Here is a 17,269-nt window from a genome sequence, read left to right as displayed (position 1 = left end):
CTGAGTTCTGTCACCAGTCTTCTCTGTGGGCATGATGCAGCTTGGATGATGTTACTCATCTACAGAATGGTAGCATGTGCCCCATGCAGCAGGATGATGGGTCAGCTCCCACAGCTGAGATGTTTTTTTGAAAGTATCCTCAAACAACCACCTGATAAAAATTGCAAGTTTGTATGAGTGCTTATGACACTAAGAGGGAAACTCTCAGCCTTTCAGGATTAGGGTTTTTCCAGTTTTTCCTGATGATGCTGTATAAGCTTAACCAAATATCCTATATCTGAGTTGGCACTGGGACTAAGAACATGATTAACTCTTGATATATATTACATATGCTTTGGCTATTCACAAATCTGGTGAAGGTAATAAAGGAAAGTTAAACCTCATTTAAAGAGGAGCTAATGTATTAAAATTTTTGGGAAAGGCATCTATTATTTCTCATATAAATGTCTATGTGATGTCTTCAGCAGATGCTAAAACTTTTCAGAGCTGAGGTCCGTGGTCGCTCTGATTACCTCTGCTGTGGTGTCGTGATCCTCATGGGTACAAAAGTGTGTGGTACATGGTGAGAAAGAATGTTCTCTCTCTCAGTAGAAAGAGGATTTCTGGCTTGCAGCTGGAAGTTTGTTATGAGGCTCAAGTTAAGCAACGCACCTCTGTTTGGAAAACATCTTAAGCTTTCTCATGTTACTGAAGTGTATTTCTGTATTAGCCTTGTGAAAACTTAATCTGTGTTTAAAGTTCCTAAAATGTTTGTTAGGAAGAATTCTGCACAAAGCCAAACTCAAATCAATTTTTGTTTGTACTTGCTGGAAGAGCAGTGAAAAGTTCTTTTATTCTAGTGAGCTTTTTTTGCTTTATGCTGTTGCTGTTTGCAGGGTGAAAGTTAGTTGTCAGCACTTGCATTGGTAAATCTCTTTTTAAGGGCTGATTACCCTGGGCTGAAAGTTGGCAGGCAAGATCTCGGCCCTAGAGCATTGTTTGGGGTTTTGCATGTTTTTAAATAACAGATCTATGTGACTGATTTGATTGAGGGAACACATGCTGCTACTCAGACTATAGTAACTCTAGACAGTGAAACAGAGTGCAGGAAAGCACACTTTGAATATGAATGAGAAAATTAGAGATGTCTACAGTGAAAGCAGGAGGATTGGGGGCTACACTCCAGGGAGGTTTTTAGGGAGGTCAGCCAGAGCAGTAGGGGTTTTGTTTGCTGTGTAACAATCAGGGAGATAGATGCCTTTTCCAAACTATTTGCAAGGTTGTGGTGCATGTGGATGCAGAGTGTTTATAAATACCTTCAGACAGTAGCACATTAACTCTGCCCATAGTGAGATACCCAAACCTGCTCTAAATGCAGTGTAAAGGTTGGCTGGGTGTTGGCACCACACTGACACACACGTGTGGCTTCTGGATGAGAGCAGTCCCAGCTCTGCTTGGCTTGGCACCCAGGCAAGAGTCATCATGTGCTTTGTGTGCACTTATCTGTGCAGTCATTCTGTGGGCCATTGCTGGTTTGTATCTTCTGAAATTATGGAATTCTTATAACTAGATGGCTTTGAAAATACTTGACAGAGAAGAACCATGCTGTCAGCTTTAAAAAAACCAAAATGCTACAACTGCCAAAAAAACCTCACAAAAACCTCAGACAAAAAAGAAAATTAAAAATCAACTTCTTCCCCCCCCCCCCCCAACAAACCCCTTATCTTTCTATTTGTGAAGGTGGTTGTGGATGTTGCAGAGTGAAACCAGTAGGCTGAAATACCCGTGTTGCTTGACCAGATGATCTCAATCCCTCCTGAAAATATTCTTGTAACTCCTCAGGTTAACCACTCACCAGGTGTCCCCAGGGACAGATCTGAACAAGTGAAGGGTGACTAATGAGAAAAGGACTAATAAAGCACTCTTGCCCTTGCTGTTGCAATTACTAGTTTTGCAGATGGAGCAGTGTATTACAGTTTTGGGGAAAGCAAACATGGTTGAATATTGTGCTGTTTCTAAAGAAAAATGTTTTTCCTGTATTTTAAACTTCACTGTCTTGGCTATTTACAAACCAAATTTGGACTACTTTTGATAAGTCTCAATAAAATCTAGGCAGTTTCTCTTGGGATAGATAGTTGTAGACATAAGTACTTACATGTCTGTAGTAGAGTCAGGAACAGAGTTATTCTCAAGTTGCTGAACTTGACTTATTACTCCACGATGGCCAGATGTCAAGCCAGAAGGATATAATGGTTTACTATATGCATTTGCAGAAATTGAAATTAATGGGTGCTTCTAAATCAGTGAAACACTGGCCTAGCTTGCCCAGAGAGGTGGTGGATGCACCATGCCTGGAAGCATTCAAGGTCAGGTTGGACAGGACTCTGAGCAATCTGATCTAGTTGAACATGTCCCTGTTCTTGCAGAGGAGTTGGACTAAATGACCTTGAAAAGGCCCCTTTCAACTGAAAAAACTGCTCTGTGATTCTGTGATGAAAAAATTGTCATTTGATTGTGATAGCTCAGTGTTCTGCTGTAGGTACTGCTATCTCTATCCCAAAAGGGGTTGCCAACTTGCATTTTTCTCTTGAATGTCTCCTGCTTATTGCTGCAACATTTATTTATGCAAAGATACATTGAACTGCTGACTGGTAAACCCTATCTTTTAAAGTCATGGACAAGGTAACTCTTCAGTTGGATGATAATTTTTATTGCTCCATTAAAATGCTCCATTTAACTTGTCACTAATCCAGCTGATAAACTATTTGAAACAGTGAATACGTACCAGTGGTTTCTAGAATTGCCAGTTATTGATTGTGGTTTGTATAAATAAGCTTTTATATGAAGACATATATCAATACTAATGAAAAACATGCTAAAACATATCATATGGAGAGCTTTTAACATTCCATGGTTTTTATTGGTTTTCTCTTTCGTGAAGTATCACTGCCTTTTTCTACAGCCCTTGTATTCTCTGCCATGATAGTCATGGGAGTCTGCTGCCATGTGGGTTTTGTTCTCTAGGAGTCCAAAAGTGGCAGCTCTGCAGTAGGAAAGGTGGCATTAACTTTCCAGAACAGCCCTGCATGTGGAGTTGTTTTGAAGTATCTCACAACCACCGAGATTTTGCAGCTGAGCACTTGACATCCTGCAGACTTGTAGCAGTGGGGTGTATTAAATGAAGCAAAATTGCAGCAGAAGCTCCCTCCTTCTGTGTTTGGGATCTTTCTGTATGGCTTGCTCATTTGCAGAAAGGCAAAGGCTGATCATTGTTAAAATCACGGGATTTGGAAAGCAGGTTTTATCCTCTTCAAACAAATTACTTTATTGCTGTTGTTTGGAGTGCCATTTTGATACTTAGAGATCAAAATTCAACTTAAATATATGGGTTTGACATTGTAATTACTAAAAAGAATTTGTTTACAAGGTGAGTGGTATTAGGATGGTGTGTATCACAACAAATCTGTGTGTCTAATGAGAATATGATTATTAGTCTGAGTAAGCAAAGTTACCTATGGCTTCAATCTACACTTGGCCTGGGATAAGCATCTTGCATAATCTCATCTAAGGGACTTCTGAAAAGCAGGAGGATGATATGCTGCTCTAATTGCTGGTGGCTCACCCAAGGAATTTGGAGTTGCAGTGTGCACACTGCAGTGGTGTGATGTCAGGTTAGCTGACAACCTGTCTATCCTCCGCTGCAATTAATGATTTAGCTGGGTATGTTGTGCTTGATGGCCAGTCAGCAAATGCTTTAAAGGACATACATATATGTAGTGGAACTTTACTTTTTGTTTGATAGATTCATATGATTGCAGCTGTTTCCCTTCCCTTCCTTCATCCATAGACTGACAAAGTTCTGGTGTTAACACAGTGTACCAGAGGATGGAGGAGATTGCAGCATGGCTCTGGACAGGCTGATCCTAGAAGGGGATGGGAATATGTGAAATAAATAAGTGACAGAAGGATGTAAAGAGCTACCTTAACATGGATATGGGTATCCAAAATGCTGAGTAGATACCACCATTGCTGACTGAAACATGCTTGTCTTTCTCTAAAGTAGCCTTTAGCTTATGACTCTGGACTAAAGCTATGCCCAAGGGTAGTATGATCAGCAGTGGAGGTTACATACAGCATATGTGGAATGACTAAGGAGTCTTGGGCTCTTTTTAGAAAGAAAAATTAATCCAAAATTTGGAAAGGCTAAACACAATTTCTTTAAAAAACATGAACAGAAACAGAAGTGTTCTCCAAGAGGCTTAGACACTTCATGCAGTGCTAAAGTGTCTACCTCTTCCCATGCATGGCTTTGAGCAACATAGAATTGACTGTTTAGTACTGCTTTTGAAAAGTTTGATTTCATCCTGAGGATGGTTTTTGGTTATTTTATAAAATATAAACATCCTGAATGAATTCCAGGCTTTGTTACATAACCTGTGAGTATATTTATGTGTAATACTGTGAGGGGTAGTGTAATTTTTTAGTTCCATTTTAATGTGGTTTTTTGTCTGTGCCATTTCTTCCTTAAGTAGTTTCTATTCCAGGGTGAGAGACATTAACAGACTTCTTAACAGAAGTTAAGAAACTTCTGAGAATATAACAGTGACTTGTGTTTCTTTTGAAAACATACTTTTTGTGCTTACTTCACACCAGTAGCATGAGGTAATAAGCAACTGTTCATGTAAGCTGAAATGTTCATCTTCTTGGGGATGTCAGTGTATTTTGTTTCCTCAGCTATATGTACAAAATACCTTTTGCATTATCCTGTAATACAGGTGCTCAAATCAGTTTATAGCTGAACATAGTAATTTTCTTTGAAAATGTTGGAATATATTCAGTCAGTTGCATTTGATATTTGCTTTTGTCCATTTCAAAATACAGTGTGAAGGAGACTCATGGAAAGCCATAATGCTGTAGACTGAAGGTCTTCTTAACTCTGGTCTTGGAGTCAAAGTAGCCTAAAAGGGGCTTATGTCCCTAAAGAATGGAACATAACTTACGTGCTACAAATCTTTACATTTTCATTTTAGGGAGATTGCATGTTTGGTGTCACCAGCTTGAAGACAATAAATCTTTCTCATGCATTGTTACAGATCCAGTACTGGAATTTCCTGTGAATAAAAAACTAAAAAAACATTTTACATCTTTTTAGAAAAGAAAAAATTGAGCCTGTCTTTCACACCTCAATATTTACTTTGAGACTTTGTGCTTTAAATTAGCTTTTATTGTTTGTTTGGTGACTTTTAAAAATAATAGCATCAAATTTCAAAGCAATGTCACTGTCAGGCTTTCAACTCTACTGAGTTTTTTACCTGTTTAATCAAATAAAAGATTTTGGGGTGATAGAGCAGAAGAACTGGTTGAGCATTACTAGTCTAGCAGAACTGTTGTAACATGCTTCTTAAATCTTGCAAAGATAAAATGACCATAAAAGTAGTTATAGAAGAAGGGTTGGTTTGTGACTAAATGCTTCTTAGTGAGTGGAGTCTGCAGGTGGTGTGAAGAAGTCATGGTTTGAAATGCAGTCTGAATAAGTCAGGTGAGAATCAAGAGAAACTTTCCCAGTGGAATTTCCCTGCCCAGTGCTGTGGCAAGTGTTCATCTGTAATCCGAAGGCAGCCAGTGACTGGGAGCTGAGTGTGTCTGCAAGGTGGCTTTATCCTCATTTTATGTTTTCTCTGGATGCATAATCCCAGCTGAATTGTGTGGAAGTTCTTTGGGCCTTTGCTCTGAGTCAGGGTGGTGTGTCTGGAGTGGCTGTGGTTCTCAGGAATTTCAACAACCACTTAGAGAATCTTTTGTCTTTTTATTTCTGCAGCTTACAAAGGTGACCAGTAAAGTTCTCTCTGAGCAGCCAAAAAGCAGACAGCTCATGACTTCTGATCAGGACACTAAAGTTGTGGCTGAACCGCAGGTGCAGCAAGTACAAGAAGTTAAGGACGGTTCTCATCTAGTAAGTATTCTAATTGCATGTTCCCCTGGTGTGCTGTAGGAAACATTGTGTTTTCATTATGTCTTAATCAAAATTGTAGGTCAGAACATTTTAGAAGACAGTTGGCTGACAGAAAGCATTGAAACATTAAGCAGCCAGAACAGAGCTGTTGGAGTTGGTTAATTCTCCATACTGACTAGGAACTCAACTTAGCTTGGCTTCAGCCCTTTGGGGGGGGATTTACATAAACTGCAAGATAGGACAGGTTGCAATCATTTAGGGTACAGGGGGTTTTAGGCTATGCAGGAATTGTATCACTAATCTTGAATTAGGTTCTTGGTCACACTTTGCCATGTGGGGACAATGCAGGGAATGCACTTTGTGTGTACGTGTAATTGAAAAAATTGAAAAAAGCAAGCCATAGAAGATTGAAAAAATTGAAAAAAGCAAGCCATAGAAGCAGGAGTTGGCAGCCTGTAACAGGAATTTTGCTCAGTCAGTTGTGCCACGTGCTGCTGTTGCTGTGCTGCTGTGCAGGATCCAGTCAGTGGCTGTATGGGATGCTTGTGCATACATGTTGTAGTAAATGCTGCATATGTCTTCAAGAAGACTGAAGACTTGATTGTTATTCAAATATGTTCAAATTTTTGCTTTTGTTAACTGTATGTTGGGAGGAATGTTTCCTCTTGGGACATCTTAAAGGGTTTGGTTTCATTGTATGTTCTGCCAGGAGTTTCACTTGTGCCATGCTAAGGAGCAGATACTTCCTGCTTCCAGCTTAGCTTGGAGCAAGCACTAGGGAGCGTTCTGAAAAACTCATGCTTTGCTTTTCTCTGAAAGCTGGTGCACTTTTTGTTTGTTCCTCTTCCCCCTTTTTTTTCCTGAGTTCTCTGTTTTACATTTCTTAGATGTGAATTTTTACTTATTTGACAGTAGAGGAAAAAGTTCAACCTGGTTTTCTGCCATACTTCCGGAAGTTGAACTTTTGAGGTGTGCTGGGGTTTTTTGGGGGGTTTCTTGGTGTTTGTTTGTTTGTTTTTCTGTACCCAGAGTATTAGTGCCAATAAACTTGAGTAAGAGTGGCTTGCAGATTTTCTTCAAGGGCTTGAAGCTGTTGGAGCATTAGCATTAAAGGCAATTTATTAGTCTTCATATGGGTGCCAGTTCTTTTAATTTGGCATACTAGAATTTTTATTTTTAAAAAACATTGTATTAAAATCTTAATTCCTGTTCTTCCCTACTTATTTGGTGAAAAAGAGCATAACCACTTATTTATATTTCAGGAGACCTTACTGTTCTTTTCACGAGAAGAGAAAGCTGATGTCAGTTTAGGTGTCTTGGAACGTACCCATAATGCTGTAATGGTACATTTCAGATAACTTGTTCTAGTGTGATTAAAGCTTTTCTTTGGCTGAATATTTTATCTGAAAAAGATGAGACCTCTAGCTTATTAGGCTTTAAGTTATACTAATATGATACTCTTATGCGTACAACATCAGAAGGTCATTCTGGTATGAGCATAATTACCAATATATTCTGTTAACAGTGGTGCTTTCAAAATGGTCCCTTCTGTAATGCCATGCTTACATGAGTTGATTTTTGTCAGTGCTTCAGGACTTCACTTGCAAGTTCTGTGAACAAGATTATAATTGGAGAAAAACTTAACAGAGTGCAGGAAAGAGTTAGCAAGCTAAGATCATTAAAACACTTCCATCTTTCCATAAATGTGATAGGAAGGAGAAAAAACTTCTGGAGTCCTGGCTCTATTGCCTTTAGCAAGTACGTACTTCAGGTCAGGCGAAAAGACCTGCTGTTTCTTGTGTTTTAATTATTTTGAGATCAGAGTGCTAGACTGCAAAAAAATGTAGGTACACGTTTGTGCTGATCATTATTTCAGTGTGCATTTGATATGGGGCCATACTGCCCTGGCACCTAGTGAGCTTTGTGGGAGTCTGTTTTTAATGGACTTGTAAGAGATGCGCTGAATTGTGTTCCCAGCTGTTTTGGCTGTGCTGTTCCACTGGGATATCTTGATATACCTTGTCCAAATGCTTTTGTTCAGGAAGAAAGTTAATTCAATGGGAAATCTTGATACACTTCTGTAGATCCTGCAAAAATAGGTATTAGGCTAGTTCTTCATCAGAAGTAGTTATATATAACAAGTATTTTTTTGTTTTCTCTGAACAATAACTAAATTTTTCTAATTATGAGCTTGGTCATTCTGTTATTTGGCAAGAACAGAATTGAAGACATTCTACTGTGAGTACTGTTGAATAGGTAATCAATAGTGACTAAATTAAAATGAAGATTTTGGTATTTTGAAGGAATCCTTCTGAAGTCACTTTTCAGGGTTGCTGGTTAAAGATACACAGGTCACTTTTCCACTAACATGTATCCAAGTCTTAACCTCAGAGTGAGTGAGACAATCTTTTCTTCTGCATTGAAGTAGCTGAGAAACTATGCTATTTAAAGCATAATCTAGGTCAATCACAAGTCTTGTATGATTCTAGCCTAGTTGGTTCATTTCCAACACAACCAATCAGTTTGGCTGATTCTCATGGTATTTAACAGCAGGATTTTGCACACAAGTTGTTTGAAGGAAATTGGCATTTTGAGGATCTTCACGGATTTCTTGTCAATAGTAGCTTAGACTTACACACTGGATGTCCATAGCTTAGAGGATACTAGCAGATTCTTAACTTTGATGGTTTTCTTAGCTTTGATAGTTAAATGTGCTGTTTTTTCAACTTCTTTAACCTAGAGGTGGGCTTTGTCACTTCAGGTGACATCTGCCAGTGGACTGTTTGTATCCTGATTTGACAATTACTCTTTCTCAGAGAGCGCTTGTTAGGCTGGACCCAGGAGAGTCAGCTTTTAAGAGGCAGATCACTCCATTTTAACTCACTTGTGTGCTTCCTTTTCAATAGTAACTCATTGCTGCTAGAAATTAGGTTACTCTGAGGGAAGAGGCCAAGGTGCAAATCCCATGGTGGAGGTAGTTTGTATGTCCTGTCTCTGCCAAATTAAGATTTAACTGACTTTTAGTGCTAAAAGCATGCACAAGTCTTTTTCCTTGCTTATTGAGCCTAAACTCTTCCTCTGCCATTCTAACATTTGAATGTGTGGCCTCTCAGAGCACTTTCCAAGGTCCAAAGAATTTTCTTTCCTTGATTAGTCAAATTGAAGACCTGATCTGGAAATTTGAAAATATCTTTAGAAGGGATTCCTGTCACTAAACAACAACAAGTTCTGCAAATGTGTGTTCCAGTGCAGGATATTAGAGTGGGGCCATTTAAACTTGCCATCTGATTGCAATATTAGCATCACCCATTCTTTCCCTAGCTGAATAATTACCAGGTGCTGCCATGGGTTTCTGTTAATGGGAATTCTAATCTGTGTGGTACACTGATGTTGGTCAATCCTTATAGATACTGTGAACAAAAGTTCAATCCTACTGTTGTTCAAAGCAGGGGGGAAATATCTAGAGCTTCCTGAAAGATGGCACTTAATTGTAATTTTAAGTATGTGAAAAAAATGTTTTTCTTAGGAAGGATATGAGAGGATGTCTGAGGCTTATTGCTGCTGGATTATGTTGTTCAAAAATCCTTTTGCAGCCCATTCAGGAATAAGCCTCAAAATGAAAAGAAACTGGGGAAATCAAGTTTAGTAGTTTAATACTAGACCATGTGCTCAGTGAAAATTCAGTATACCAGATAATCCTCAGATCATTGGACAAAACACAGTTTTACATGCAATATGTGCCAATTTAATGTTAAGAAGCAGTTTGTATAATGAGTAGGTGGTATTCAAGAGATCACGACTAGCTTTAAACAAGAAATGGGAGAATTTGACTTTAAACCGGACATGTACAGGATCAGCATCAAGAAGGATCAGTACTGGTTGGTGTTTGCTCTTTCTGTCATGGTATTCTAGATTTAGGCCATAAGAAAAGTGAATAAGGCCATAAGAATAGTTTTATACATGTAGATGACATCTAATGCTCATGTTTGATTATTTCAGAGTGTAGAATGTGTACTTAAACTCTTAGCAGTCCATTAACTATGATCTGTTGGAGGTAAGTCAGGCAGTTTGATCAGCTGTTTCAGAAGCTTACAGTGGTGTCACTGCAACATCTGCTGTGGGGCTGCTCCTCTGTGTTCCCTTCACTGGTCATGGGCTTGGCATCAGGTGTGGCCTGGGAGTGCAGCATAATCACTGTTTCTTCAGAACTTGTTACAGTTGCATGACTTTGTTATAGAGAAAGAATAAAGGAAATTAGATTTTGGTAGGTTGTAAGGATTGTTTTGGCTTGGGTTATTGTAACTTCGAATCTAGAATTTCTTAAAATTTAGGCCTATAAGGCTATATCTGGGATAAACCCTTACTCCTTGGCAAAGAATAAGTATGTTGAGAAATGAAAGAGGGTAAGTATACTCTAGTTAATGAGCATGTGGACTTCTTGCCTTCTGTGTAGGTGTGTACAGGACATAGGATGAAATACCTATTAAAAAAAGTAATTGTTCAGGTTATGAGAGTGCTGCTTCAGAGCACTTTTGTTTCATGCAGTCAGAAAACCTGTTTAGGCTTTGAGTAGATGAGCAATATACCAGAGCTAAAATATGCATGAATAAAGGGAAAAAACCCAAAACAAAATAACAAAATTTACTCCCCAGAGGAGCTGGGCTCTGAAGTAGCAGAGCATGAACTCTGTTAAGTGCTTTTCAAGTTGGTGGCAGTGTTAAGCTCAGCCAGAAGGTGCCTCGAGTGATGTAGCATAACAGGAGTGGCATTTTCTGCTTAAATTCATGTTGCCTTTTTTCTTTAAAGTTGTAATCCCACACTAAATAGTATTGAGAAATTTGACTTAATGAATGTGCACTGTAGCTGCTCTAAAATAGAAATTATCCCTGGAACCCTAAGATAAAAACAAAGAAACAAGTACAAAATGTGCTCTTACACATGAGAAGGGTATGGGAAAACTGGAATAAGTTTCTGCTTGCCTGAACTGCTTCACCCCTTTCCTTCCATTAGTTGATTGGAGAAGTGGTTGTTAAGGCACTGGAAAAGTGGACTTCGCCCTGCTCTGTCTCTTAAAGATACTTAGCCATTACTAACTCGTGCTTTCTAGAGAGGAGCTAAGTCACAAAGGGAAAAATCTTTCTATTTGTTTATCTGATAAGGGAGTTTTCTGAATAGTTGTGAATTTTTTAAGTATTATTGTGACTTTAAGCTGACATTAAAAACAGTTAAATTGTTTGCTCATGGCATTTCTTCAAAAAAACTATTATAAGTAACTCCCTCCCCCTTTGCCTGTCCTCAGTTCCAGGGAATGCTAAAGAGAGGAGTGACTTGGCATAGTTTTCAGTCTGGATCCAGGCATGTTGAATAACTTTGTCCCAGGGGAGAATTGAAAAAAATGCAGCAGATGGCAGCAATGATGCATCAGACTTCCTATCCTTAGGAACAGTGTAGCTGCAGGCACTTGGAGTCTTCCTGGGTCGGGTAGGGGGCGGGGGGAGGGTAGTTTTCCTCTGATCTTACTTTACAATTTCAAAGCAGACTTGCTGAAGATGGGATGTAATTTTTTATCAGTTCAGCAGTCTTCTATGGTGAGAGTTAGTGGAATATTAGTTACCATAAGGTGCACAAGCAATGGAAAAATAGCACTGAGTTAAGTGTTCGTCTGAAAGAACATTTGAAATAGAGTTTAAGGGTCTGTCTTGTCTTACTCTCTTACTGATTTTCAATATTTTTTAAGTAACAGAGTAGGGTGGTGCTGTAGTTGTACACTCTGTAAGCTCTCTGAAGTATGGGATCCAAATCTGAAATAATAGCAATGCATTTGAGAGAAGGTCTAAGTGATGTGAGGTAATGGAAAGGCAAAGAAGAACGAATCTGTTTAGGGCAGAAAAAGATTGCTGAGTATTTTCAGCTTTTTTATTGGGCTTTTATATTTGAAGAAACAGAACCACTTTTTATTAGCAACTACAAGAACTTACAGTAGTAGAAGTATTTCAATATGTAAATACATGTGTATAAAAAAGGTTTAGTTGTTATGAGGTCAGGAGGAGTCTGTATATGTACAACAATGAAAACTACTGAGGACAGACTTTTGGAAGGAATAACATTCAGACAAATTACTTTTTAAATATTTCTGAGTTTTTAGTAAAAGGGCACACAGTTTTTTTCCTGAGCATTAAGTATAATTAATCCTGTCACAGTACCATGAGGTGGGTAAATGATCTTGAGGCCCCCTTCAGTGCTGTAAGTCACTGAGGAATTATGTATTCTTTTTTTTTCATGCAGATAACAAATTAAAAAAAAAGGCTTGGAACAGAATTAGCTTCTGATAACGTACAATGACTGCTCAATGGAATACATGAGGTCTTATCTATCTTTAGCCTGTTTTTCCTAAAGAAGTAATTGTGGTGTAGGTTCAGCTCTGGGGGAAGGGAGGAGAAGGAGAAAATGTCCAAGAAGTGTTTGATCTACCTGTCAGATTTAAATGTGTCAAGCTGGAATGCATTTTTCCTTGTATAGAACGTGGGAGTTGTAGTAAATATGAAAACAAGTAGTTTCTGGCACATATGGGCATTGTGAAAGGTGCCATTTAAATATTTTAACTATTTGGATGAACAAAACTTTTTAGGAAACAATAGAAGTTCGTAAGACTCAGTAATACTCCTAAACAGACTGTAATCTCATTAGAAGGAGTATTTGGCTTGAATATTACAGTGTATATGATGAAATACTGAAACATTGCTCAGCAACTGGGATTTGGACTTTGAGTGGCAATGACATATGAACCCCTGCATGGTTTTCAAGTGTGCTATTTTTGGCAGTTGGGTGTTGGCTTGTCTCCTCAGTAGCCATAGAAAGTTAGTGTAAAGAGGAAGGTGATTTGCAATGAGAAGAACCTCTGACACTACTTATTAAACATGGGCTGCTGCTTCAGTAAAGAATTGAGTAACAGCACGAGTGAGGAGAAAACCAGCTTGTTACAAAAATCTGTGGAAGAGGAAGCACCAAAGCCAAGGATAAGTAAAACTTTATCTTCAATTTTTGGAACTGTGGAAAGCCAGGATCTGCATACAGTGGGAAGGACAGTTAACGGGGCAGCTGTGACAGTCAACATTGAACGTGTTTGTGGTGATGATTGCACAGTGTCAGATTCTAAATCTGGTTTTTGGGGTAGAAAAGGAAAATATTCGTCATATAACAGCATGGGGAATACTCCCCATGGCAGCCCTAGGAGGACGTATGGCGGACCTTTTAGCTTCTTGAATTCCTTTAGTCACCTCTTGAAAGTCTCTGGTACATATGGAAATCTGCAGAGAAGTGAAGAAAAGAAAGATAAAATTATTGAAAAAAAAGCACCTAAAAAACTTAATAGTAATGGTCAGTATGTGAACAATATAGAAGATAATAATAGCAGTATTACTAATGAAAATGTACCTTCACGGGAGCATTGCTTGTTTGATCATATTTCTAATTCACATGTAGCAGATATCGTAGACAAAGGCTTACAGAGTGAAATTTCCTTAAATAGAAATTCTCTGGAGGATTATGCAGTTACATGTGACCATTCAAGGCAAAATGAAACAAGAGTAAATGTTGAAGACAGCAAGAGTGACAGCTTACAGAAAGTTTTGAGCTCATATAGAGAGATGTCTCCAACATTTTCCTGTCTTGTTGTAGACAACAGTCAAAATGTGAAAGACAAGGAGTTTTACAGCATTTGTGTTGTAGATGCAGAAGATCTGAAAGGGGATGAAGAGGTGCCAGCTACTGTGCATGGAGAGACTGCAGCAGCCATAGATAACTCAGCTGTTACTGATGAAGGAATGTGCACCATGGCACGGCCTCTAGACAGGGGGAAGGAATTTCCAATGCAACAATTGGCACAAGTGGAAGCTAAGTTTAATTCACAGGAAGAACTGTTTGAGTATAAAAAAGAGGATAGATCAAACATGGAGAAAAAGGATACAAAGGAATATTGTAGCCTAGACATCCAGTGTTCTTTTGATCACTTACTGACTGACAGGTGTCAGGTGCAGAGGTTAAATACTGATAGTACAGTAACAGATGTCTTAAAAGCAAAAGTGCCTGGTGAAATCATCCCTGAGAATCAGCAAGAGGAGGTATATACCATGGGTAGTGCTGCCAGGTGGAGTGAATCACTGCATACTGCTTGTGATTCTGTGAAGCCTGTGGATGCTGCTGGAGAGGACCAATACAGCCCTAACTCAGAAAAGGTGAAGAACAGTGATCATATTTCCAATGTGTTATTAAACTCTGGAGTATCTAATTCAGGAAAAACTGAGGGAAATAATCATTCTGATGTTGTGCCACTAACTAAGCATCCCTCAAGTGTTGTAGAGCAAATAAATACTGAACAGGTGGTAGACAACACAGGGGGTAACTTTAAATTATCATTAGAGTTACATGAAATGGACAATGTAGAAAAACTTGATGAAGAGGTCTGCTTTCTAGAGCCAGAAAGTGAAGTAAACTCAAATGTGGAAAAGAAAACACTTGAAAGAGCATATGGTAATAGCCAAACATTTTCACCAGACTCTAGTGCACATCACAGCACTTTTGAAGAATCCTTAAAAGAGGGAGAGACGTGCACTGGTACAGTTTTGCCTAGCTGTGAAGCTTTGAACATGACTGAAACACAGCTGAACTTGGAGGAAGGTTCTGATGTTCAAACTCACATTGAAGGTTGCACTGAAATCCGGGCATCATCTGAACCTGCAATCCAGAGTGGCATGGAGGAGGAGATCTGTGTGAGTGCCACTGAACTAAAAGGTGACTTTCTTGAGGAAGCTGGTAACTTGAGCAGAACTAGATCAGGGATAAGTGATGGCACCGTGACATCTCATGCACATAATCCAAGCACAGATGAAATGTTCCTAAAGGAAAACACCCTAGAGTGTCAGGTTTCACAAGAATTAGTAGAGAATAAAGTATGCAAATATTCAAATTCAGATAACAAAACCAGTGTCTCTTCTGTGTCTGTGGAATGTGAGCATATGAATAAAATAGATATGAACAGCAGACAAGATGAGCAACAGGATGTGTGTTCCTTCCACACAGTGAAAAATCAATGGAGTGCAGAGACTGAGTCAGCCAAAACAGCTGGGCGTGTAGTAGAATCTGTAAAACAGATGAAATTTGAAGGTCAGCTAAATGAGCCCATTGATAACAAGGTAGAAAATGTAAAACAGAGTCTGGATGCTAACATTGCTGATTGTGATAAAGGCATCTTCAGTTGCAGTGAAGGCTTGGCTGACAGTCAGAATGCTCCCTCTGACTCCTCTGCACCTGCACTCACGGACAGCTGTATGGACAGGAGTGTAAAATTAAAAGATGCCACGAAAAATCTGGAAGATGCCACTAAACTCTTAAACATAGACCGTAACTTTTTACCTGTATTGTGTCAAAATGCATGTTCTCATGAGCATGACAAACCAGCAGAAGAGCCTGAGTTGTGTCACTGTGCCAGTCCAGAGCCAGAAGTAGAGAACACTCAAGTTTCTGTTGTGCCTTTTGCAGAGGATGGATCAGAAACTTGTGAAAAAAGTATGTGTGATGTAAATGAATGTCATTTCCAGGATGGTGAAGTAAAGCAGTATGTCAGCATCCACGCAAAGGAGAACCTCAATGGTTTTGGTTTATCAGCTGAGAATCTAGAACCTTTTACCAGGGGGAATTTGAAGCAGTTGCAAGCCAAGACTACTGAACTGAAAAACACCAGTTACATATTAAATACTCAGATGAATGACTTGACCACAAGCTGGGAACAGATGCAGCCAGATCACAAGATTTTCTCAAACAAAGAGCTTGGAGTTTGTGTTGACCCAAAGCAGGTAGACAAATATGCTGCTACTCCTTCCTATGAAATAGCCAGTGCCTCTCCTGGTGCAGTAGGATTTCAGCAAAGCAGAGAGCAATGTGTGTTAGGTCTGATGGAAGATGGATCAAGTGACCAGAAGCAGTCCTGTGACCTGGACAGACAAAATCCCCACATTGAAATGTGGCCACATTTCATCAATCTTCAGACTGGCAATGCTGATTGGACAAATCAGCTGCTTTCTGACACGGTTCCTTCTGGTAATGGTGAATATCTAGTGGGCTTTTTATGGAATAATGCAGCTTCTAATGATACCATGAAGAATGATAGACTGTGTATAGTTAATGAAAACTTCCAGAATGAACCTGAAAATTTACCAAGTGCTTCATATGCAGTGGAAACATACCCATATCAGCTGCTAGCACCGGAATGTGCTGGTACGTGGGGATGGCACAGTAAAGATGAACTTGTAAGTATTCTGCAGAAGTGGTTTGCTCTTAAAGCTGAAGCTAGAAGTTTGACTAACCCAAGTCAGACTGTGGTTTCATTAGTTAAATAGATGTTGTTTTGTCCTGAAGCTGATGACTCCCTTTCCTTTGAAAAGCTGAATGCTTTTCTGTACAGAATGCAGAAGTAAAAAATTTTGCTGAATATTGATTTTATTTTTTCTGTTTACTTTGTGTGAATATTCAGTCATTGGCAAAGTAACTTGATTGCAGGTTCTCAGTTTCAACTGAACTTAAGATAAACAGTGTGCAGAAAGGAAGCTTGCTACAAACCATTTTAATGTTCTTTAGTTTTGTATAGGAAGAAATGTTTGTGGATTTCCTGAAGTTCTTGTTTGGTAGCAATTAGGAAATCTTTTCCTCACTTCTAGAGGTGAGTAGTGCTGTGGAGAGGAGTAGCTGCAGGAGAAGTAAGAGGAAAGAGCTAGGCTGGATCTTGGCTAGCTGGGCTAGGAAACAAACAAAGCTGTCTGGGCACAATCCTGAGCTGCTCTGTGGACCCTGCTCAGGCAGGGAGGTTGGGCTGGATGACCTCCACTGGTCCCCTCCAGCCTTACCCACTCTGCAGAGTCAACCTGGAGCAGCTGCTGCTCCTTTTCCTTCCCTGCTGAGCTTCCCTGAAGTTGTTCCCCTCGCTGGCTGTGTTGGAACAGCTGCTCTGACCTTGCCCAGCGCTTGCAGTGTGGGCAGTGGATTGTGCTCAAGGCTGTTTGCTCTCTCCTGGGGGGAACTTCTTATATTAAAAATGGAAACTGATGGATCTTGCTGTCATCTTTGAATCTTACTATGCAAGTAGTTATGTCAAACACTTCCACTTTTTGTAAGTTTTCTCTGTCATTCAGGAGATGTATTTAAGGAAAATTTTTAAGTTATTTTCTGGGTATATTCTCTATGCACTGTGATAATAAGTATTTGAATGCATGTGTTTAAGAAGATTTAAAGCTTTGTGGGGTTTTGGAGTACCTGCCTTGAAACACTGTAATGTTCCTAGCATCT

At 39.2% G+C, this 17,269-nt stretch overlaps 1 protein-coding gene across 1 annotated transcript in view; it reads left to right on the top strand.

Moving 5' to 3' along the window:
• The window catches only part of LARP4B (La ribonucleoprotein 4B), a 53,966-nt gene that overhangs the window by 12,266 nt on the left and 24,431 nt on the right, over positions 1-17,269 (top strand). Inside the window, exon 2 of the mRNA XM_054273900.1 lies at positions 5,798-5,932. Coding sequence (XP_054129875.1) covers positions 5,852-5,932 — 81 coding nt within the window. The 5' untranslated portion in view covers positions 5,798-5,851. The remainder of the gene's footprint in view (positions 1-5,797; positions 5,933-17,269) is intronic.

The sequence above is a fragment of the Melozone crissalis genome, unplaced genomic scaffold (genome assembly GCF_028551555.1).
Source record: "Melozone crissalis strain CALT ecotype California unplaced genomic scaffold, PUWL_Pcris_2 ptg000016l_1, whole genome shotgun sequence".
In the NCBI taxonomy this organism is placed as follows: Eukaryota; Metazoa; Chordata; class Aves; order Passeriformes; family Passerellidae; genus Melozone; species Melozone crissalis.
Note: the sequence above shows the minus strand (reverse complement) of the source record. Positions and strands in the feature narration are given on the sequence as shown.